The sequence below is a fragment of the Neovison vison genome, chromosome 3, assembly GCF_020171115.1.
Source record: "Neovison vison isolate M4711 chromosome 3, ASM_NN_V1, whole genome shotgun sequence".
Classification (NCBI taxonomy): domain Eukaryota; kingdom Metazoa; phylum Chordata; class Mammalia; order Carnivora; family Mustelidae; genus Neogale; species Neogale vison.
The window spans coordinates 49097551-49122053 of record NC_058093.1 but is presented as its reverse complement, the minus strand read 5'-3'; the positions used below and the strand labels follow the sequence as shown (position 1 = coordinate 49122053).

General features: G+C 44.1%; 1 protein-coding gene across 1 annotated transcript; it reads left to right on the top strand.

Moving 5' to 3' along the window:
• Positions 1-896: 896 nt before the first annotated feature.
• On the top strand, positions 897-21151 carry RND3 (Rho family GTPase 3). Its single transcript, XM_044242052.1, has 5 exons — positions 897-1319; positions 1793-1880; positions 13457-13566; positions 17525-17659; positions 19105-21151. The coding sequence occupies exons 1-5, from the start codon at positions 1170-1172 to the stop codon at positions 19354-19356; spliced, it is 735 nt and encodes a 244-aa protein (XP_044097987.1). The 5' UTR covers positions 897-1169; the 3' UTR covers positions 19357-21151.
• The last annotated feature ends 3352 nt before the right edge of the window (positions 21152-24503 follow it).

The window sequence follows — 24503 nt, the reverse complement described above, 5'->3', positions numbered from 1 at the left end:
TTTAGATTTTTGGGGGTGGGTGGGTAGGGGGATGGGTGCGAAAAATGAGGGGTGGAGGGAGCAGAGTTGTACCTGCACTTTCCAACTAAGTACATTTGTGTTTTCTGGATACATCTTTGATTCTAGGGAAGGGGAGGCTACAGATAGAGGAAACCAGGGCAGAATCAGATATCCTCTACCTGGTCTCCTCATTGCAACCCGGGCAATGGCTGCCTTGCCTGTTTGGGCTCCTACTGCAATAGAGCTGAGTTTGCAATGGCTTTTGCACTGAGTTATAAGCATCTCCTGCTTCTCTTTTTTCTCTGTTCCCACCTCTTCTACCCACTCTTCAAAACCTTTCTGCCTCCTCCTGAGTGACTGAAACTGACAGGTTTCAGAAGCCAGTGTGTTGCTGTGACCTAGACAAGCCAGTTCCCGCATCTGAAATAGCCTGGCTTAGCTATTGTTCCATGCCCTATATACGTGATACAAACCATTTCTTTCTTTAAAAAAAAAAAAAAATACAACCACTTAACCCTTCCTAACCCAAGAGAGCTTGCTGTTTTTTTAATGATGGTTTTAACTTGGATGAGAAATGCTTTTGCTTTTACAAATGTTCATGAGGCTTATGTACATCAGCCCCTATTAAAACGTTTTTAAAGGAATCCTAATAAAAATCCCCATGCACAGACATTCCATTTCCCACCTCCTGCTGGACTGGCACAGTCCCATCCATCAGCAAAGCATGGTTGGGGTCTTCAAATTGTCCCGAGGCTTAGTCTGGAAATAGATCCCGCACGGTCCCCCTAGAGGGCGCACTGTTTACATTTTCAGGGAGTAACGAGAGGGCGCTTGCTCCCAGGCTCCATAAAAGGGGAGGAGGCGGATCGGTTTCCTTCTCTCATTGAGAAAGAGGATTGGAAGGCCGGGCGTATAAAGCCTTGCGGAGAGCGTGAAACAAAGCAGTCGGATCGGAATTGGACTTGGGAAGCGCGGTGTGGAGTCAGGCGTAAAACTTGTTGGAGGGGAGTAACGAGCCTGCTCCTCCAGCCCCCCGTCTGCGCGGCGCTTCGAGAGTTCCCACCAGCTTCGGGTTGTATTTTTTTGTATCTGTTTTTTATAGACAGAGAAGTATCTATTTTTCCTCTTAAGAGAAAATTCCTGTTCCAAGAGAAAATAAGGCAAGATCAATGAAGGAGAGAAGAGCCAGCCAGAAATTATCTAGTAAATCTATCATGGATCCTAATCAGAACGTGAAATGCAAGATAGTAGTAGTGGGAGACAGTCAGTGTGGGAAAACCGCGCTGCTGCACGTCTTCGCCAAAGACTGCTTCCCCGAGGTGAGTGCGGCCGGCCGGCCGGGGCTCGGACGCGGGAGGGGTCCGCCTGCGGGGATCCCCCCGTCTGGGGTTGGGCTTCTCCTCGCATTGCCCCCTTCACCCCATTTTCTTTTCCTAAGTAGTCTTTCTTACTACTTTCCCCCTGGTGAGACTGCCGGGAAAGGGAAAGTGAGCTGGAACGTTTCGGGGACGCGTCTGCACATTCCGCTGTTAGCCTCTGAAACTTGTTCGGTCCTGGGTGCGGAACCCGGGTGGGGAGGTTTGGATCCTCACGTCTTGGGGAGCAGGGCGGTGCGGGTGATGAGGCTGGGGTTTCAGAAAGGGGCCGCGTGTCTGGGGGGTGGGATTTTTTCTTTTTTTTTTTTTAAATCGGGGAGTGAGGAAGCGATTTTCAGAGGGTGTTATGCCGGTGTCGTGCTCTGTAGATAACCTCTTTGCCCTCTTTCCTGTCTCTGCCCATTTTGTTTGTCCAGAATTATGTCCCTACAGTGTTTGAGAATTACACGGCCAGTTTTGAAATCGACACACAAAGAATAGAGTTGAGCCTGTGGGACACTTCGGGTAAGAGAGTCCTCGGACCGCGTGGCGCTTGGGGCGGGTTTCCAGCGGCACCGGGTGCGTGGCGGGTCTCGGGACCCCGCGCGGCACGCTCCCAAGCGCCCAACCGCGCACCAGCCGCACACTCTGCGCTCCTGGCTTAACTCGGCCTCTTCCGAGGGATTCCCGCGGTCCCTGCTGGGTGAACGTTTTGTCCCTTCTGGGCGGGGTGGGGGACGACGAGGGCTAGGGGGGAATGGGAGTGGGGAGAGAAGGGCGCTGTGTGCCCGCCGGGTGACCCCGCGGTGGAACCGCTTGTAGCCAGGTGGCCGGGGAGCGGCTGGCTCGGGGGGGAGGGGAGGTCGTTCCCCAGTCGCCTATGGGCGGCCAAGGTGGCCCGATGGGGGTGGGGGGAGAATGCGTGCGGGCCTCTGAACTACCGGGCTCGCGGCAGGCGCCCCTCCAGGAGCTAACCTGATGACTGTCGGAGACGCGGGGAGCGCAGCGGGAGTGGTGGGAGGTGGGGGAGAATCCCCGAAGCGACGCAGTTAACGTGTGTATTCAGCGTTTGGGGCGGGGGGAGCAACGTGAGCACAGGCAGCCGCGGCGCTCCTGACGCCTACAGCCAGGAATGCGCTGGTGGCGCGGGCAGGACCCGGCGGAGCGGTCGCCGGCCCTGGTCTCCGGCCGCCCGCCGCCCGCGCAGTCTCGGTGCGGATCCCCAGATCCTACACCCCTCGCCAGCCCCAGTGATCACGCCGCACCCCGCACCCCCATCCCGGCCCTCGCAGTTCTTTCCTGACTATTTCATCACCCTCTGCCCGCCTGCAAGGCCGCGGGCAGTGCTCTTCGCCTTTGACCTTTCTGTCCAGTTGAATTACTGGCATCGTGGTGAATTATTTTCAAGGGTCCGGGGTTCAAGGCCGGGTTATCGCTTTCTGTGCGCCCACCCACCTACGTAGTGGGCGGTGGTAGAAAGGACGGGTACCCCTGGGGAGGTCCCTAGCACGCGGCTATTAGGGATCTGGCCTGGGCCTGGCTTGGTGGGGGCGGGAGGCGCCACCTGGAATCTCGGGCTGGTACCCGCCCCCCAGCCCCCCACCCCGCAGTGCTCGGAGGATCGGAGGGGGAGGGGAGGAATCCCGTTTCACACTAGGCTGTCGCCTCTGGAGGAGGGGCCACCGGGGAAAGCCGGGTGCAGGCCCCAGCGCTTGGGTCTGGGAGCTTAGCAGGGAGTCGGGCTGCTGCAGGTGGACCGAGCCAAATCCCGGGTGAAACTAGCGAGGAGGAGCGCGCAAGTGCCAACATGCAGCCGTTGCTGTCAAGCAGGGAGGCCCCCGAGGTGGACCTGCGCCCAGCTGGGAGTGGCCTCGTGGAAGTGCTTCTGGACTGCGAGCTTCCGACAGCCCTGGGTTTTAACTTCTGGAGCCCCCGGGGCGGGGAGGGGACACAACGGGATTAGAGAGCAAAAGGAAGGCACCAGACTGACAGGGTCGCCAGAGGCAGTCCCTGCACAAAGGCAAGGGAGAAGTCTCGCACGAGCGCCTCTCCATGGCCAGTGCCAGATGCGCGTAGTGTTGCGGTGGGAGGCGCTGAATTTGTTTCCACCTGAGAGTCAGGCTCTTCCTCAAGCTTGGCCAAGGGTAGCAGAACCAGAACCTCACAGTGTTTTTGTACTGGGGTGTGCACGCACCGTCTCGCGACTACAGGCACCGTGTGGATAGACAGAATGGAAGTGTTTTTAGTTATTTATTTATTTTTATTTTCAGTAGTTCCTGTTACCAGAATTGTAGCCTGGTACTTAATGCGCTCTAATTCCCAGACATACCATGGTATTTGTTATGCCTGGCGTGCAGGACAGCTGATACGGTACTAATAATTAGCGTCAGTACTTAACCCTCCCCCAGCCTGTTTGGACCTAATGTATAATAAGAATTACTTAGGCATGGGGTCTGTAATTCTGATGCAGTATTGATAAAAACCCGTGTTTAGATCTTAGCTTCTGGTAACCAGGGATTTCTCTGTGCAAATCCCTACCTCCCTGAGTCTCATTTCCTCATCTTGAGAAAAAGATACAGAGCTAGACAGTGTGCAGGATCTCTCTTAGCTCTATGCTTCTTGGCCTTAGTATACTAGACAGGCAAGTTCTTTTGTTGACCGGGACCTCCAGGGGCTTCAGCTCTGAGTCCCAGTGCATCTGGCATCCATCCTGGGGTTTTTCACCACCTACACAGCAAGCCAGGTTCTGAACCGGGTCACCCCTTCCTGGTGGATTTAGGAAGGAAACTCACTTGGGTAGGGAGGGGGCATGCCTGGGTTTATAGGAATGTTGGTCTTGCCTTCCCTGTGTCCTGCTTCATGAATCACAGGACCACCAGTGGAGAATTTAGATCAGGCAACCAAAGGGCTAAATTGACATTTTTAGAAGAGAAAAGGCACATTGTTTTTTCAAAGGCTAGAAAACAATCAGAATGTGGTCAGTTTACAGTTGGAGGCTATGCTACATGTGTGCAAGTAAAAGCACTTAGATATTCTCAAATATTTAATCCATGCCTGAGAGTGTGTAGTCCCTGCACACCTAACATCATGCTTTTCACACAGTAGTCGTGGGGTAAAATCTGTTAAATGAAAAAATGAATAATCATATGCATAGTTTCCAAGGAGATAAGATTCTCTGACATTTATTACCACTGAATTACCTGTGCACAAAGAATGGCAACTTTATAAACACTGCCTTTCATCAGATTAAGGATAATCACCTGAAATGAAGTCTGTAGTTGAAATAATCACTGGTATTTTTATTTAATGAAATAAAACCTATGCATGTTTAACTAAGATATAAAGGTTTCAAAAAACCATGATTAAGAAAACATCACACTGCAGAATTATCCAGTAATGAAATCTTAGTCGGAATTTAGATCTCTACAAATGGGTGGAAAAAAGGCATAAGGGAATTATTTAGAATCCTGTTACGCTGTTTGTGAGGTGAAATGTTAGTTAAGCACTGTCTCCAAGCACTTGTTAAATTCTGAGAATAGATTGTTTACACCAAAAATGGTTTATCATCCATGAGTGAAAAACGTCTAGCAAGAACCATTGTATCAGCTATGATGCAGATACCATAATCATATTAATTACCGAACATTTTTCTACTTCTTCTCAAGGTTTTCATAACAAATTTCTGAACAGCATTATATTTTGACAAATATTTGACATTTTCTTTACCCACTAAGACACTTGTTTAGTTCAGGTTGTGAAAATAATTGCATATGTCTGATGGCCTCTTGATACATTTATTTTTTCCAGGTGCTATCAGTCTCACTCTAGAGAGAACATTCCACCCAAATTTGTTCTTTAAAGTCCTAAATGTCAGATTTTCCTTCCTTTCTAGAACTCCGTGACAGTTAACGATTAATTAGAAAAATGAGGTATGCCTCACCTTCTTAGGTAGAAGAGAGAGAGCATAAATACTGTCCTCTACATGGTATTCACATCCTGTCTAGCGTCCTAGCAGAGGGGCAGACATTTAAGAGATGGAAGTAGTTGTCTTTTGTGGCTTCTGTACTTGGACAGCTTCTCATCAGGGGTCTCCTTTTCCTCCCAGCAGTCATGCAATTATGCATAGGCAGAATTGCTACTTGGGGTTTAGGAAAGAACATCAGGTGGAATTAGGACATGTGGGGCCTCTTTGCACCAAGAGAAGAGAATTCACTCCCCACTTTTTGAGGCACAGATCTTAACACTTTACACGCCCCTCCCATCTTTCACACCTAACTATGAACAGGCCCTCTGCTAGGCCTTAGAGAGCAGTGTTAATTTAGTCTCGCCCCTAAGAGTCATATAGCCCTGGTGGGGCAGAGAGTGGAGAGAAAGAAGCTCTTCCTGCCTAGTGTAGCTGATAATCAACTTACGTTGAGCTTTTTGTCTGGTTCTTGTACCCAAGGGCTCTGTCCCATCTGGTTGCATTGTATTTCGCTAGTGTGTAGTCCTTAGTGCTGATGCCTCCTTTAGATCCTGCTCAGGTAGGAAACAGGTCCTCCTTCCCACCAGTTAAAGCAACCACAAATGGCAGTTTGCCACTTGATTTCTTACAGCTTCTTGAAGTTAAGTCCAGCCGTCCCCCAAAGTAAACAAAACCTTTTGTATAATGTCACCATAAGTCCTCTAAAATGGAGATACTTAAAGGTAGTCTTTGGATGCAGATTTGTCATAGTCTGGGCTTTAATGAGAAATAGACTACCGTTTCAATCGACGAGGTGACCATTTCTATTATTGGTTGTAGAAATGCTGGTATTGACTTTCAGATACATTCAGTGAGTTGCTGCAGAACAATGGGGTAATGGCTTGAACATTTTGAAGTGGTAAGTGAGACCAAAGTAGTTCTAATATCTTGTGTTTCAGAATGTGCCACATTTGCCAGGCACAAGCAATTTGTAGCATGAAGCCAAATGCCTACTAATAATAGGAACTTAGTCACTTAAGGATGACCATATCTTTTCCTAAGTGATTTGATTGCAGTGTAATTTCAGCACATGTGATTTAGGGAGTAATAATTCATGCCAGCTTTTAACCTGTGCAAGTTAATGCACATTTCATTTAAGGTATATTATTAGTTATCAAATACTCAATTCAGCTGCTAAAATCCCCCCACAATAACTATGCTCTTGCCTCATGAACACGCTTTTGCATCTTGTCATGATAGAAGCTGCCTTTTAGTCCATGGGTGCTAAAGTTAGCACTTCCTGTGTCAGTTTTTAGCATAATTAACAGAGAATGTAGTATTCTTTAAATCTTACACTTGAAGGAAAAGAGAAAAAGAAAAATCTCAATTATCCTTGGCCTGACTTTGAGGACAAACTCCCATAGAAACGAGTCAGTGCCTATTACATTTGTACCTTACCCACCACATTGGAAGAATGGTCTTCGTGACAAGCACTGAGTTGAAATATTTCTTAACAGGGATAGAAGTATTTCAGCAGTGTTGAGGATTAATATATAGTTAATCCAGAAAAGCAGCTTCAAAAGAGTTCACTGGTTCCCCCTCCTTTTTTTTTAAATTTAATATGTGAATTGACCTGTTGAGGCAAGACCTACAGAAATGATTACAAAACCAGTGTTTTTAAGGTACTCTTTGTGCAGGAATTCTGCTAGATGCTGTGGGAGCAGGGGCAGGGATGGAGCAAAGCAGTTCCTGCCCTCAAGGTACTTACTGCCCTCCCTCCCAGTCCTTGGAACCTTAGTCCTTGTTTTTGTAGGAGGGTGAGTCCAGGGATTCTAAAGCCAGATTGATCTCACAGAAAGAAGATCCAAAGAATAGTTGAAGGCCACTGGGTCCGCCCAGGCCCCTGACTGGTGACTCATTCTCCTTGAAACCCACCACAATTCCTTCCTTATCTCTAGAAGTTGACTCAGTTCTTAAGTCTTTTAACATCTCTCCCACTTGAAAACGTGCCTACATTTATCATTATCATATCAGTGAAAACAAGATTCTGAAAGTTGCAGAATTCTCGCTTAATCTCATTAGAGAAAGGAAAAGGGCAAGAATTTCCAAAGGAGCCAGAGAAGCAGGAAGACTTGTGACTCTCAAGGGCAAGGGCACATTGCGGGAAACCAGTTGGATTTTAAGGTGGTAATGATCCCTAGCAGCTTTGAGTTTCAAAACCAGGCTCAATTCAGTGTTCACCCTGAAACTCTGTAGGAGATGCAGATTAAAGCAAAAACAGCTCTGAATTTGTGTGGTGATTTTCAGTAAGCAATATATAAAACTATACTTGGAGATTTGTCCACCATGTATTTAAAAAAAAAAAAAGTATAAATTCCCTTTCTAATTCTTCATCTGTTTCTAGACCTTTTAAAAAATCTCCTTTAGTCATGTTTTCTCCCCTCCCAATCTGGTTTCTTGCTAAATTGTACATTTCCATGAGGTGTCCAGCTTGAAATAACCAGATGTTTCTTCATGAATCCAATTCTTGCATGTAGATAAGCTCACGGTGCCTGGTGGGCTGTGCCGAATGAATTAGTTGTACCTTAGCCATTCTCTGAGGCCCTTGAAACATCTTCTCAGTACGACATATTAGCAACTTCACTCAGAGACCCCCTTGACAAATTTCATCGGCATGGAATATAAGCTGCCTCAAGCTTCATCAGGTGTTGTGCACGTTGGTTTTGAAAACACAGGATATGGCAAGGCGAATTCATGCATGGGACTCTCCTTCAAGGAGTTGGGTGCTTCAGTAATTACATCAGAGAATCTTCCCTGTATTATGAAATGATAATGTAAGTTTGAAAATACCTGTCTACACTTGGACTCTGAAGTTCTTTGACCTACCATGGTTCTTCTACTTGAAGTAAAATATTTGGAGTCTTCTATTTTTTCAAGTATCTCAATAAGATCAGGAATTTAAAGCTAAAGCTTTTTCAGAGCTCAAAACCAGCAATCATTTCTGCCTCTTGGACTTTCCAACTGTGGACCTGCATTGCCCCCAGAAATTGAAAATATTGATTGTATTTTTATTACCATAAAATACAGGGTACACAGAAGTACCCTCAAATGTTCATAAAAATCTGTTCATAATTCTTACTAATCTGAACTTCTAAAGAAATGAAGGAAACAGCCTCCCTGGGAATGTTGGTTAGCACATTTATGAGCGTGGTGCTTAAAGTGCAGGCTACTTGGGGAAATCATTCAGCAGAGTCTTCTGCTAAGTCAGACACAAAAGTTCTGCCCAGGCTTGATTTACATTCCTTTTTTTTTTTTTTTAGGATTTTATTTATTTCTTTGACAGAGAGAAGGAACACAAGCAGGGGAAGTGGGAGAGGGAGAAGCAGGCTCCTCACTGAGCAGGGAGCCTGATGTGGGGCTCCATCCCAGGACCCTGGGATCATGACCTGAGCTGAAAGCAGATGCTTAACCGACTGAGCCGTCCAGGTGCCCCTTGATTCACATTCGTTAGATGATTGCTGATTGGAAGCTTTCTCGGTAGAGATGGCGTGAGGAAATGGAATCTGGTAATAAATGGGAGGCTCTTGCAGGCTCATATGTTAGCTGCTGTTTGGTACAGATGTTCTCTTGCTGACCACTAAAAATACCAACGGTTAATATATTTTCTCGGCCAAAATCACGCGGTATTCCCAGTTACATTGTTCTTGGTAGGAATTTCTTAGAGGAGATGGGGAAGTTTTTCAATTTCAGGTTCAAGGAAAGGGAGTGGCGTTTATGAAATAACTCAACGAGGAGGGTTTGCAGCTCTGAAACTCCTGTAAAGCCTCAGTGTTTGAACTGGTTTTGCAAAAGGTTCCATAAAGCCTCCCTTTTGGGCATGAATCTTCTTACATATACATTTAATTATGGACATATATGGCATGTTCTATCTTTGTGTGAGGATGACTGAAGCAAGCAGCTATGCGTCTCAGAATTAGTTTCTGGGTGAGGCACTTGGTGACTATTCTTGGGCTGGAAACACTGCTGTCACCCGGAATTAATGATCTTGAAGACAAAGATAATTAGACCTGAAGTTTCAAAAGTGTTTTAGAACTTTGCTGATGTTGGCCAAGCCTGAGGAACTCTGAAAACCTCCAGTGCGCCCTGATTCTGGTCTACCCAGAGCAAAGCCCTTTGACTGTATGGGGCCGGGGATGGGCACACTGTGCATATGTGCTGTAGTTGTGTCTTGACAGTACAGAGTTTTCTGGCGTTTTCCCTCTGGTGGTCTGAGAGGTGAATTAGGAAGGACTTTGGAATAGCACTGTGTGCTTAGAGTTCCATGGAGTGGGGCGGAAATGCAGCATCTGGGAGTTCCGTAGGCGTGGAGCCTGGTGCACGCACTGGGAGAGTTGTACTTGACAAGCAAAGCTCGGTACCTGGACTAACTGAACTAGGCCTTAGCACATTCCTGGGCAGAAGAGGACTGGCCCTAGGGTACTGCCCTTCCAGTTCGGTACTTCCTTACTCACAGAACGTAGGGCGCCCTTCCTTGTGTTGGGTTCAGTCCTGCGTGTTTCCTGGAAGCTTTTTATGTGCATCTCCTGGATCTATGGAAGTTAAGTGTTTTTTGCTCTTTGGCTTCATGGGATGTTTTAAGACTTCTCTGGAGGGATGTAGGAGTTCGAGGCAGACACAGTCCTTGTCCTCGGCTTGCTTTCGGCTCCTCCTTTTCGTGTCGTTTTTCCTTCCCCCATTGCTTGCCACTTCCCAGGGGCATTCCTGGAATTCCTCCTCTTTTTCCCTTGGCTGGTGAGTTACACCGCGCATGCCAATGATTACACCCTGCCCTCTCCAGCTTTGCTTTTCTTACTTCTTTGTGCAGTAGCAAGGGCTTTACGGGAAGAATAGGGAAGAATTCAGAGTGTAAACAGAGTGGACACTGTCAAATGACACAGGATTTCTTTCCTTTTTTTTTAAACTGAAGGCCCTGCTTAGCTGATGAATTGTTACGAGTTTTTCCTGGTAGAAGAGTTCTCTATAATTCTATATTGTCTTTTCTTTTTTTCTTTACTGCAAAACAATATAGACAGATTTTTTGATCCGAGAAGTTTTCACCTGAAGCCTGTCAAAAAATAAAATTAACAAATGGCCTTTTTATTTTTAATGACAAATTATTCTTATAGTTAGTGGTTAGACAAATTACGCTTATAACTAATAAAGGTGGGGACCACTTTTATTACCACCCTTGGACACTTGTTGATCTGAAAGTTTTGCCGTTCATTAGCAAAAGTAATAAGATCGGATCAAAGTGTCATTCCTAATTAGATCTTGTTAAAGCTCCTAAAAATTATACCTCTGTACCTCACCAAGCAAGGTAGTTTCCTTCTCAGGAACCTTCGCATACAAATATATTTTCATTCAGAATACTAAGCCCAATAAAAATAAAAGTAGAAACAGACCTCCATAGGAATTTGGTTTCATTTGCAAACTCTGTTTTCGTTTTCAAGTCAGGCCAGTGTCTACATTCTACAGATATATGGGTATACCTACTAAGCCAGAGGCCAGCTCGCTTGATAGTAGGAAGCAGGGGTCTCCAGGCTTGTCTGAGGCCTGAAGACAAAGCTGGATCCTCTTTGTGGCCATATGCTGGGTGGGGGAGGGAAGCCCAGTCCACAGAAGGTAGAGAGGGTTATTCTCTGCAGCCCCATGGGGACCTGAGTGCTGAAACCATCCTCTAGATTTTACAGTAGTCCCAGTGTTAATTATCCTATTTTAGCACCTTGGTAATTCCCCAGATGTCTTTCCTAGTTTTGTATTGGGCAAAGATGGTCTCCATTGGTAGGTAGAGTACTCTTTGATCCGAGATCAGGGGGAGTACTCTTACCCAGTCCTCTGTGTCTTCCTGTCCGGAAAGCACCTGGAGCTGCCTTGTTGAGGTCGGATTCAGGCTGGAAAGTAGCCGCCATGGGTTAGTTGCATTTTGTAATGTTGAGTGATTACCTAGAAAGATCTCCGAGGCCTTGTTGGCCTCCTGACCACTGGTATTGTTGAAGAGCTGTACTTTATGATTTGGGGTCCTGTTCCATCTTACCAACTTGGAAAAGAAGAGGAAGTCCCTGTGTACGTTTCTGGTATTTTGGATTTCCACTCTGCCATGTGGAATCTAATGACTTGGGTTTGACAAGAGACTTCCTAAATGTTTAGGGAAGAAACTGTGTCAAAGTTGGACTTTGGACCGAGAAGCCAGAGAGGCTGTAATGGAACTTCACAGAACAAATACAGAAATAACCATAATACTTGGAAACAGTGATAAGCCACCTCATTTCTGAGACCTATCAGAAATGTTTAAATTAGTGAGCTGTTTGTGAATTACTCTCTTGACCTCAGAATTCTTCAAGTGGCTGAAAAAGCAGTCACAACTTGTCAGAGACAGCTTCTTTCCAGTATGCATGTCTTAATATTTAAAATGACTTGATTTTCTTTTTCTTTTCTTTTCTTTTTTTTTTAAACGCTAAACCCTTTAAGCTTTTGGAAAATGTCTTTCAGTTGTCAGTCTCTGTTACACCAGAGCCCTGATTCCAGATGTGTGTAGGGAGCTACTGTAGCTTGTGAAAAATTCTGGCTTAGATTTCTTCCTGGTTCCTAGAACATTCACGTCTTCCTTGTAGACACAGCCGGCTTGTGGTTGTCATGACCTTCCTGAAAAGCAGCCAGTGAAAAGGCCACAGTGTCTGTGGGGTCAGGTAGTGAGCTAGGGACCCAAGACAGAGTGTGGATAGGGACAGTGCACCTTGACTCTAGTAACTTGGAGATCTCCAGAGCAGCCTCCTGAAAAATGTTGATTTGATAGAATTGTAAAGGATTGTTTTAAAAGCCTCTTAAGTCGCTCTTCTCCTGACTTTGACTGTGGAGGTTTGATTTCTCAGACGACAACATGGCATGTTTTTCTGCTGGAAATGGAAGGTGTTGTCAAAATGAAATTGGGTTTCAAAACAACTTCAGTAGCTTAGATTTTCTTTCTCTCTTCTGGACTCAAATGTGTATGCATGTGAAACGATTTTCACATGATGGCTTGTGAAATGTCAGAATACACATTCAGTATACAGAATATGGTTGATGACTTCCTTAAAGAACAAGTAACATCGGCAAGCTGTGTTTAATTTTCTAGTCCCACCATTTTATAATAATTGACATCATGTAATGGCCCATCCTTTGGGATTCTTAAAGGAATAGAAGAGATTTTTCTAAATGATGAGATGGTTCTGGGGTTGTATTAATTGGGTGGTAACTTGAACCTTTCGGGTACCCTGGATTTAGCTTGGGCTGAGATCCTTCCCTCTCCGAGATGGAACTGTGTGAAAAAGGGACATCATCCAATATGACATTTATTACATTCTTTGGTTGTAACCGGAAGAGAGCCCATATAGGGTTTGGGGGTAAGTTTAAGTGAGCAAGCTCAAAGATCGTGGCTTATCTAAACTTGTAATTTTGCAATAGGGTGGCTTTGTGTTTGCTGCAGTTCTCTTTGCAGAGCTGGCCCTTTTCTTCCCTCCCTCACTCAGCGCCATCCTGTTGTCAGAGAGATCCTGAGTTCTGGTCTCCTTCCCAAGAAGTAGCGCCATTTATGGCGCTTACTACCACTCAGCTTGTAATATCAGCAACACAATCATAACCATACCATAGTTGGTGCTTACCCATCCCCTACTAAGTGCCAGTCCCTGCCCCGATTCATTTAATCCTGGGTCGGTACTGTTGTCATCTTCATTTTAGAATAGAGAATCAAGAGACACAAGAACCCTGAATCTCCCTTCGCCCCCCCCCCCACCGCTTCAGGGGCGGAGGTAGATTTGTGCCCCAGGTCCCCTGACTACTGATACTTCTGCTCTGCACATCACCCATGTGCCATTAGGGATGGGGGACTGTGCAGATTCAACCTAAGGTCCTGGCTGCTCTCCTTGAATTTGAGACAGATACCCATGAGGCTTCATTGTCTTCTGGTAGAAGTGGAATATATTACCACTGGGCTTTCGCTGGTTTGCATTCTTTTCTAAGATGAGAAAAGGTGGGAATGGGGCCATGTGACAGTCAAGGGATCTAGCTCAGAAGGGTGGAGTTCATGTATGAGGGATACATGGAATTTTGATCTGAAAATGTGTGTATCTTTGTTCCTTCTCAGGTTCTCCTTATTATGACAACGTCCGGCCCCTCTCTTACCCGGATTCAGATGCTGTGCTCATTTGCTTTGACATCAGTAGGCCAGAGACTCTGGACAGCGTCCTAAAAAAGGCAAGTGCTGGGGACGAGGGCCCAGTTCAGTCTGGCCCATGTGTAAAACAGACACGGGAGGTTGGCTGGGGGGTCCAACACTCTGCTTAATACCGTGCGTATGTATTTCGTAATTAGAAGATTGGAAAAAAAAAACCCATACTATACTGGTTGTTTCCACACATACTTGTCACAAGTTTTTTTTGTTTTTAAATATTTTATTTTTTTATTTGACAGACAGAGATCACAAGTAGGCAGAGTGGCAGGCAGAGAGAGGGAGGAGGAAACAGGCTCCCCGCCGAGCAGAGAGCCCGATGGGGGACTCGATCCAGGACCCTGGGATCATGACCTGAGCTGAGGGCAGAGGCTTAACCCACTGAGCCATGCAGGTGCCCCTGCATGTCACAAGTTTTGATGATGAACCTGCGTAAGAGTTTCTTTCATTTTAAGAAACAAGATACCCTATAAAGAGCCTCTGTGTTTATCCTTTGGGCAGAAAGGTGCAGCTAAAAATAATGATACTTGATTACTCTCAAGCACGTGTTGTCTTTTTCCATCCTTCCTTTCCCCTATAGTTTGCGCCTTAGTTTACAGGTTTACATTGACCTCAACTTAGTGAAATGAATGCAATAACTGCCCTTTTAATAAAGAAGCTGTGCTTCGGAAGTGATGTTATTTATTAGAAATAGAACTGTCACACAGGGGGAGGGGAGGTGTGTTTACAGACATTAGACAAAGTGAATTGTGATCAGAGAGCAATCCTAGAGTAATAAAAACAGGGGTTGTAAACACGTGAAAGAGAACATAGCCGGTTTCTGAGGGTTCGTGAGGTTTAGTAGGTGGAAAAGGGCCCTGAGCAAGCTCAGGCTGGAAGCAGGAGGAAGGGGGCATGTTGCAGGCTGGGTCACAGATCTCTCCCACAGATCCTGGGGAGACCCGGAGGGAGGAAGAGTGTTTCTGGGCCTCCACCAGCCTAGGACTGAACCTCCTGCTAGCCCCAGAAGGCGTGTGTGTGTCCATGCATCAGCGTGGATTAGCCATTAACTGTTTTCTCAGTCCTGGCCTGAGAGCTGGGAGGTTTCAGAACCAGACCCTTCTGTAACGCACTGACCCTCCACCCCCCCCCCGCCCCGCCCCTTGCGTTGAGGCTTAAGCAGAGAATGTGGTTGAGAGCAAGGTAGTGTTTTCGTTATCTTGCGTGTTTTTGTTACCTTATATTTCCCTGTTAAACTTGCTTGTCTCAGGTGTCATTAGGAAATGAGGATTTGGACGGTGATGCGGTCGTTCCTCACTCCTGTCTGTTTACCAAACATGACAAACACAGTTAGCTTCGGGAAGGATGAATTTCTTGAAAGATCAAAGGCTCTTTTTAACTCTGTTCAGTTTTCAGTAATGTGTTTTCTAACGCAAATAATGCTAACGTTTGTCAGATTCGGGCAGGAATACGCCTTTCCTGTCTTCAAGGCTTGTGAACAGTTGCTAGACATGCAGAGGGAGGCCAGAGGCATTACACAGCCCAGGAGCAGCGTAGTCTACGGTGTGTCTGTAGATGAAAGAGATTGCTTATTTACTGGGGTGTTCACTTGATGTAGTATCAAGTTATGCATAATTTATGATGAAAAGCCTTGCTCTTGTTTTATTTTGCCTTCATCTTCTGAGACCTAATGAATAGTGACTCTGGCCTTAGAGATATTAATGAATATGTTTTACATTTGTGTGAAGTTTAAGGCTCATGATAACCTGTGCTGTGGTTTGTCTTGATTAATTGACTCTTTAAGTCCTTGAATATCAGAGAGTTTTGAGTGACATAAAGCAGGATAGATCTTTTTATTTATTTAATTTTTTTTTCAGTTCATCTGCTTGTTGCCATCTAGCAAATGGTAGATGCTTCTAAATAACTCCGGAGGAAAGGAAGGGAGGAGGTAGTTGGTGGATCAATTAGGCTCTCGTGGAAAGTGAATTACTTCCTTTGGTCTGCCCTAAGTACATGTCTGGACCTGGAGATGTCCCCTCTAGTGGTCTTTTATTTTTATTTTTATTTTTTTTAAGATTTTATTTATTTATTTGACAGAGAGAGATCACAAGTAGGCAGAGAGGCAGGCAGAGAGAGGGGGGAAGCAGGCTCCCTGGTGAGCAGAGAGCCCGATGCGGGGCTCGATCCCATAACCCTGAGATCACGACCTGAGCCGAAGGCAGAGACTTTAACCCACTGAGCCACCCAGGCGCCCCTCTAGTGGTCTTTTAAAAGAGTCTCGTAGGATGTCCTTCTGTTCTAGTATTACATACATGGATGGCTTTGTCACCCTTGCTCTTCTGTGAATTCCACAACTATGTCTTAATCTTTTTAATGACCACAGTACCTAGTAAAACACATGATGCATATTTATATTTGTGGTCTGGGAGAGCCAGCCTGGGTCCTCATATCCACCCTCCAGTCCCCCTTCTCCAGGAGCCAAAGCTCTCCTGGGAACACTCTGAACCCCTGACTCCCGTCCCGATGGTCATCTCAAGCTTGAGGAAATGAAACCACAAAAAGCTGTTCGCTCTTAAAAGAGGACAATTGGAATTCCTTGTTAGGCATTTCTGGAGGTTCTAATAATTCTGGTTAGGTCATGTGACAACTAGCCAAGTTGGACTAAATTGAAACATTTAACAACTTAATGTAATTTAAAACTAACTTAAGGGCATAACAACCATAGGAGCAGATGCTTCCTTGAAAGCTCAAAAGATGGGCCTTTGTAAATGTCATGGTCTGTGTTGTTCTAGTCACTTGAATGGAGGGTGTGATTTTTGTTGTTGTTGTTGTTTGAAGATTTTATTTATTTGACAGAGATAATGAGAGAGAAGGACAAGCAGGGGAGTGGGAGAGGGAGAAGCAGGCTTTCCACCAAGCAGGGAGCCCGATCAATGCGGGACTCAATCCTAGGACCCCGAGATGATGAACTGAGCCAAAGGCAGACACTTAACTACTGAGCCATCCAGGCGCCCTAGTGAAGTTATTAACATTGTCTCCTGTCCCTGATACGTCACTAGAAATTTCAGCCCATGGTGGCTGTTCAGTCCTTCTTGATGGAATTCATGGATACATACCTGTGCTTGTGTTGACTCTGCCTTATTCCCAGCTTTCCATGCGGGGAAATTCCAGCTCAATGTTCTGAGGATATAGTTGCTTGTTAGAATATATAATTATTCCTAAGGCACTTTTATCTTTCAGAGATACCCTAATAATTAAGAAGTTAATGAAGCTACTACCCCCAGCAAGTCTCTTGCAGTAGGGATGGATGATGAGTCACAGAGAGGGAGAACAGATAATATACATAAGTGTTCCCTAATGGGTCCACTTTAAAAAAGTAGTAAAACTTTGGGGCGCCTGGGTAGCTCATTTTGTTAAGCCTCTGCCTTTGGCTCAGGTCATGATCCCAGGGTGCTGGGATGGGGCCCTACGTCGGGCTCCCTGCTCAGCGGGGAGACTGCATCTCCTCCTCCCTCTGCCCTTCCCTCCACTTGTGCACACAGCAGGCATGCTCTCTCTTTCTCAAATAAATAAGGACAAAAATTTTAGGAAGTAGTAAAACTTGGGATGCCCGGGTGGCTCAGTCAGTTAAGCACCTGCCTTACTTAGGCTTATTAGGTCATGATACCAAGTTCTTGGAATCCAGCCCCGCATCAGGCTCCCTGCTCAGCAGGAAGCCTGCTTCTCCCTCTGCCTGTCACTCCCCCTGCTTGTGCACTCTGTCTCTCTCTGAAAAATAAATAAATCTTTTTTAAAAAACCATGAAATTTAATATGTGAAAGATACTGAAAGATAAATGTGAATTTGCTTCTTCATTGGAAGTGACACTTTCTTCATATGTTCTTTTTGAGTGCCGTTCCCAGTGTCCGCCAGTGGAAGAGTTGTTGACCGATATGTAGATGCCTTTGTTAATATATAGATGTACTTTGTTAATTTTCATCTTTCTCCTCTCTTCTGCCCCCATAGTGGAAAGGTGAAATCCAGGAGTTTTGCCCCAACACCAAAATGCTCTTGGTTGGCTGCAAATCTGACCTTCGGACAGATGTCAGTACCTTAGTAGAGCTCTCAAATCACAGACAGACGCCAGTGTCCTATGATCAGGTATGTATGTTGTCAGGGTGCAAATGTGGCTTTCGAAGAGTGACACAGTATCATTCCTAAGAAAATAAAAGTAGCTGCTCTTCTAAAGGTTCAGCCAGGGGTCAACTTCAGGTTGAATAAAGGCTCTTGAGTAAGATACAGAGATACAAGATACAAAGGCTCTTGAGTAAGATCCCCCATGTTGGGAGGGGACTTCTGGAGAAAAGGGCTGGCGATTTGGTGCCTCTGCCTTTACAGCGACCATCAGAGCCCCCCATGACAGCCCATTGCTCAGATTGTGAAGACTGCAAAGTGATGTGGAGCAGACAGGGGCTTGGCTGAGGTTTTGATGGCACTGATGCCTGGCCCTCTCGAAAAACTTCTTGATTTTTTTTTAGCAGTTTACTTTATATAAGGATTATATAAGGATAGATGTGTATGCATAAATTCAGACAAGTTTAGGGACCATCTTTCAAAATGTGAAATGCCCTGTCATTGAGTAGGGTAATCACATGATACTTGATTACTGAGTATATAAACGGTGGGTCATATTCAGCCCTTTGTCTGTCTCTACAACTCTCACTGGGTTTAAAGTTAAATAGGTCTAAGAGATGATGTGGTCAGATTGGTAATACTCTTTGAGAGAGGTAATCTTACTTTACACTCAGCGGTACAATCAAATACTTAAGGAGGACATGGCCAGTGAAGGTAGAACTTTCCATAAAACTGTCTTCTAGAGATGAATCATTTCTGTCGGTGTTTCCCCCAAGTATCTAGAAGGGAGGAGGATCACTTTCAGACGTTCATTCTCCTACAACTTAAAACCAGAATTAAAGAGAGTTAAAGTTAACCAGCTAGAATTTTCCTTCGTATTCATCATTTTAAATACTGCAGTCATGTTTGTCTTACGTGTCTAATTAATAACAACCTAGTTCCTTCAGTAAGTCATTTTGGTCCACACATGCTTATTACTGTCTACACCTTGTCTGGTCTGTGTTTAGAATCTCCGTACGTTGTGTTTCCCACAGTTCTGGACGCCACAACAGGGTTACTCCTTTTTGGCCGTCCAATTCAAAAAGAGTTCTAAATACTCTTCCCTCCCCCTGTTTTTTATACAGCTGTTTTATACAGCTATTCACGAGTCTTGAGCACCATTTACACTCAAGAAATCAGACTTTTGCACCTCTAGCAAGTCAAGCACTATCTATTGAGTGATGATAATTAAACATCTTAGGGGACTGAGTCTTGACCGCAGATATTTATGAAATGATTTATTATTAAAATTTATTATAAATAATTAAAATTTCTAAACCGAGCAGATTTCTTTTGCAGTGACACTTGGGAAATACAGTTCGCATATTAGAAATTTTGTACGCCGCACTGTTCCTTCGTGGTATCGGGAAGACCCTCTGTAACTTTCCCCCATGACTTACTGCCGATTATGATGGCATTCTTTTGCTTTTCAGGGGGCAAATATGGCCAAACAGATTGGAGCAGCCACGTACATCGAATGCTCAGCTTTACAGTCAGAAAACAGCGTCAGAGACATTTTTCACGTTGCCACCTTGGCGTGTGTAAACAAGACAAATAAAAACGTGAAGCGGAACAAATCACAGAGGGCCACAAAGCGGATCTCACACATGCCCAGCAGACCAGAACTCTCTGCAGTTGCTACGGACTTACGAAAGGACAAAGCGAAGAGTTGCACTGTGATGTGAACCTCCAGCCCGTTCTCTTTACGGAGGACAAGGACGCCTCGTGTAAAGAACACAAAACCGCAGACAGAAAGGTGACACCCGAATGACGTGCACAGCCAGAGTCACATTCTGGAGGCTTAGGAGGTGTTGGAAAAGAGGCTCATCTTTTTGGAATCCTGTCCTTAGGTTCGGCCTGTAGAACAGGTGGTGACGTGAACACATGAAAGGGTTTGAAAGTGTGACTTGAAAAATAGTCCAAAAAAAAGAGATTCACATGGGCTAGAGGTAGATAGGAGGAACACAAGGACCTTCCCGGAGAAGAATCACGCTCTGAATGGTGCTTGCGTTTTTGTTTTTCTTCGTTACAGTCTATTCATGGATCTCTACTTTGATTTGATTTTTAAATGTTTTAATCTCCTTTACAGAAAAGTATATATTAATATACCGTCCTCATTGGGGAACTGGCACTGTGACCTTAGCGTTTAGTTTTCTAGAGGATGTGATCTAATTTCCTCCTAGCTCATCATTAAAATGGAAATTGTATCAGGACCCATGGGATATCCAGAGGAAAAGTTGGGGAGGCTTTTTGAAATCTTGCCTTCCTGAAGATAGCTGAGCAAGGGTGTTCCAAAGAAAGGCTTTTGGAGTCTTGCAAGATACACAGACCAGCATTACAGAGATCAAAGAGATCAACTAGAAAAAAAGTTGTCCGTTTTTATTCAGTCTGATGGTTCTGTTCATCATTGTGATTGTCATGAAAAAGTGGTAAATTGCTCAGTGTGATATTTTTGTGCGCTGTTTAGAAAAGAGGGTGTGTGATTTCTTTTGCCATCATTGATGAAAATGCAAAGTCAAAGAAGAGGTGTCTTGGTTTGGCGTCCTAAAATGATCCAAGGGGGGGAAATAATGTCGGTACTATTTTCGCCTGAAGAGTTGATGAAGGAATAGTAGCAGAAAGCACAGTTTGTGAGTAAAGCTGTCTGGAATTCAGTCACCAAAAGTGCAAAGCAAAAGGCCTGTTAATTTTGGGATGAAGCTCCGGAAGTTGACAGCATCTGATGATCTCTTGGTTTATTTCACTTTCCTTTAAAAGAACAGCTATAAGAGAAGGACCCTCTTACCTAAGCTTTAGAGAATCCTTAAGAGGAAAAGTCGGTGATGTCAGTCCCGATACTGTACTCGGGCATTTCCAGAGAGGGATTGCTAATCATCACTTACACAGACTCCCCCAAGGCCCATGTTCAATACTTGATTGCTGTTGTTAGATAAAATAATCAGCATTTAAAAGAGTTTACAGATATTTTTTGACCAGTTCCTTTTAGAGCTTCTTTCAGAGAAGAAACCAGATCTGACCTGTTTATTGTTGGCGCTTGTTGAAAACGAGCTTTCTTTCCAGTGATAAGGCTTCATTTTTGAAGTGTTGAAGCTGTGCTCCCATTAAATTGTGGCAGGAGAGGAGATTAAGGTAATTACAACACTCAGTTCTTTGTCTCACAAGCACTTTGTTTTGTCTCTGCAAGAAAATACCGTTCTCGTCATTTCCCACGAAGTACAGACGTTTTACCAACAGAATATGCTTTGGTCGATGCCGCATTATGCTTTGGGCAGTGTTACAAGATAGCTGGCAAGTGCTTTCTGTATTTAAATATTGTAAAGAGAAAAATAAGTTATAACTGTTAAAAGCAGAACTTTCATTGCATTTTTTTAAATGTTGAAGTCACTTTGTATGTTTGTTTGGTCAATGTTTCCGCAGTATTTATTAAAACATAATTTTTTTTTCCCTTCAAATAAAAAAGTAACCATGTCTTTGTCTAAATGTGATTCGTCTGTTATTATCTACTTTTTGATTTAACTGTTCGATTTTGTTTAGTAGAGATGATGCGGGCATCTGGCCTCACGTTTTCTTGAACTAGTTGGCTTTGAAGTTTTTTTACTCTAGCCAATAATGAAAGTTTCCTGGGGATAGGAAAATCTGCCTTGATTAGAGGTTTTCATGAAGATTTCAAATCATAAGAAGAAAATGGGGTATTAGATAAGTGATATCATAGACAAAAAGAGCTAGGGTACTACATAAGATTAAAAAAATAAGGAAAGGGGGGGGGTGCCTGGGTGTCTCAGTGGGTTGGGCCGCTGCCTTAGACTCGCGTCATGACCTCAGGGTCCTGGGATCAAGTCCTGAGTTGGGCTCTCTGCTCAGCGGGAAGCCTGCTTCTCTCTCTCTCTCTGCCTGCCTCTCCGCCTGCTTGTGATCGCTCTCTGTCAAATAAATAAATCTTAAAAAAAAAAAAAAGGAAAGAATTTTAAAATTATAAAAAAAATAAGGAAATTCGAAATTCCTTGGACTCCTTAAGTAGTGAGAGTATGATGTGGTCTCAGGTTTGGTTTGCGTTCCTGCCTTTGATTCCCTTACCCATCCCCACCCCAGCCTCTGTCCCTAACCCAGCCAACACCTTGGATTGCACGTTGTTCTTCACAGAGGCCAGTTGTGTAGCTGACCCAGGACCTAGCTATTAACAATTACAGGGAAGAAAAAAATGGCCATGTTTATGATAGCAACATCTCTGAATAACACAGGGAGACAATATAAGCTGCTCCAGTGACCTGAGAGATGAAAGCACTGAATAACTTCGAAAAATCTTGGCACATGAGTTCCACAGAAATGTCCAAAGATACTCCGTGTAGGACTTCAAAACTCAGCTGTTCTTTCTATATAGCTAAGTCACTTCCTATAAAAACTGCAGCCTTGTGGCTTTTTTTTATATATATATATTTTTAAAGATCTTACTTATTTGTCAGAGATCACAAGTAGGCAGAGAGGCAGGCAGGGGAAAGCAGGCTCCCCACTGAGCCAAGAGTCCGATGTGGGGCTTGATTACAGGACCCTGGGATCATGACCTGAGCTGAAAGGAGAGGCTTTAACCCACTGAGACACCCAGGCACCCCATCCTTGTGACTTTTTAAAAAATGCCTCTAGCAATCTTTGAGGTATCGATACTTGCTTGGAAATAATTCTCAGAAGCACAAAGGAGGGGAAAACCAGAGGAGCTGGCATCAGTGAACAAATTTAAAGAGCATTGACAGAATAGGATAGCCTTAAAAAAAATTGAGAAGGCATGAAGAATTACCGAAAATGTAACTCATTCTTGTCAGTAAGCAATAAAGGAAATAAAAGTACTTTCCTAGTTTTTGGTGTTGAGTAACTTCTAGGCTTAATACCTAAATCCGGCTTACAAGAAATGTTTCTTAACAGTGACAGGCACAGAAACACACACACACACACACACACACACACACACACACACAGAGCTGAGGTTCTGCTGACCTTGGCAGTATTTTATAGGTTGTACAGTAATGTTTCCCCCTAGTGCATTGTTCTTTTCCAGTGGCTTTAATTTGCTAAACCAAAAAGAAAAGTTTGTCTTCAGCCCCGGGCATGTATGCCTTCCTTTTCTCCTCTGACGTTTTGCTTATGCAAACATTTATTCTAAGTGTTCTGTGAACATTCCTTTCTATTGATTAATGATCGTGATTAATGCCTCTTTAAATACTAAAAGGTGATTTTCAAACTTGGAGTAAGACTTTAATTGTGTCTCTCTCACTTCTATTAATCTTTTCCAAGAATAGTTGCTTCGAAGATTCTGGCCTTTTAGAAAATGTGCCTTAAGTGCAAATTTAGGAGGAACCCAGGGAATTATTTTTTATTAAAAGGAATAAAAAAAAAAAAACCCACCTCATTCCCTTAAGGTTCCTGAAACTGAAAGCTTCATAGCCTCTTTTTGATAAGATTATTTTGACATTAGCATTCTCTCTTGAATCGCCCCAATTTTTATTTATGTCATTCTTAAATTGGCCACATATTTTTGGGTACTTACTATGTGCCTAGCATTTTCTAAACTTGGAACATAATCACAACTAAAAAAATCTTTGTCCGTAGATGTTACAATCTAGTAGAGGGCGACAGGATGCACAATGTATGGGTGTGATTTCCATCAATATTAACTGAACCGAAAGTGCTGGGTTGGTGGTGAACACTACAATATGTAGCCAGGGACACCAATGCAAAGAGCTACCAATGTTCCACGATGTTTCTATATATAACAATGATGGTGCAAAGGGAATTTTCAAGTGATCATAATAGCTGGAATCCATTTATGGTGATGAGGAAGAGCAATGTGAATGATGGTGTTCATCTTTCTTCAAACATCTCCTGTGGAAAGATGGTCAAAGGCAATCAGCCAATATGACTTTAATGGTCTTTTTAACATCTTCAGGCAGTCTGAGAAGATCTGGAATTTCTTAGTCATTTTGTGTGTCCAGATTTACTCCAGTCTGTGAGTGTGGACCTTTAGGTCTCCTTTTTCTGGACAGCAGGAACTCCAGGGTGTCTTGAAATGCCCTGGACTCTTAGCTCTGCAGGGGAGGGACTACGTTTCATGTAGCAAAGTATACTCATCATTTGCAACAGTAGATGGCAGGTTAATTAGCTAATTGAGTCACCACCTGAACTACCAAATGAAAGGGTGCTCCTTGGGTTGCTAAGACCTGACTGGAATCATGTCCAATAGTCTGGATTAAGCAGAGTTCTCAGGATTGTCTCAGCCCCTGAGAAGCTGGCTGGGTCTGGAATTACCCTAATGGGAGGACAAGACTATGCAGGAAATCTTTGTGTACCTGTGGCCATCTGGAATGTACTCACCCCATTTTTATCCCAACTCTACATTTGCCCCCTTCTTCACTGCACACATCCCTACTGCCAGGAAAACATCAACCTATGAGAATATCACAGAACATTCTCATTTTATTTAGTTATAAAGCACAGTAATGTATTATGATAATATTGTAATATCTATTTTATTACTTGAAAATCCTCCCAATTTTCTAGCTTTGTACATAAATAATCTGGAAGTGGGGTCTGTGACAAATTGCTGAGGAGAGGGGCCTCCTTCATTCTTTATGTCTCCCAGTGGCAGTTGACCACTTGTTAAAAACTTTGGGTTTTCTTCTACTCCAAACACATAGTTCTTTCCCTCTTTTCTTACAACTTGTTCATGCTTAGCCATATAAATTCCTTTTCTGCTTTTTCCTTCTCTGCACATCATATCCATGAACACGATTCTTTCTACAAAACTGTGGCATAAGAAGTACATATAGGCAAACAAATACACCAG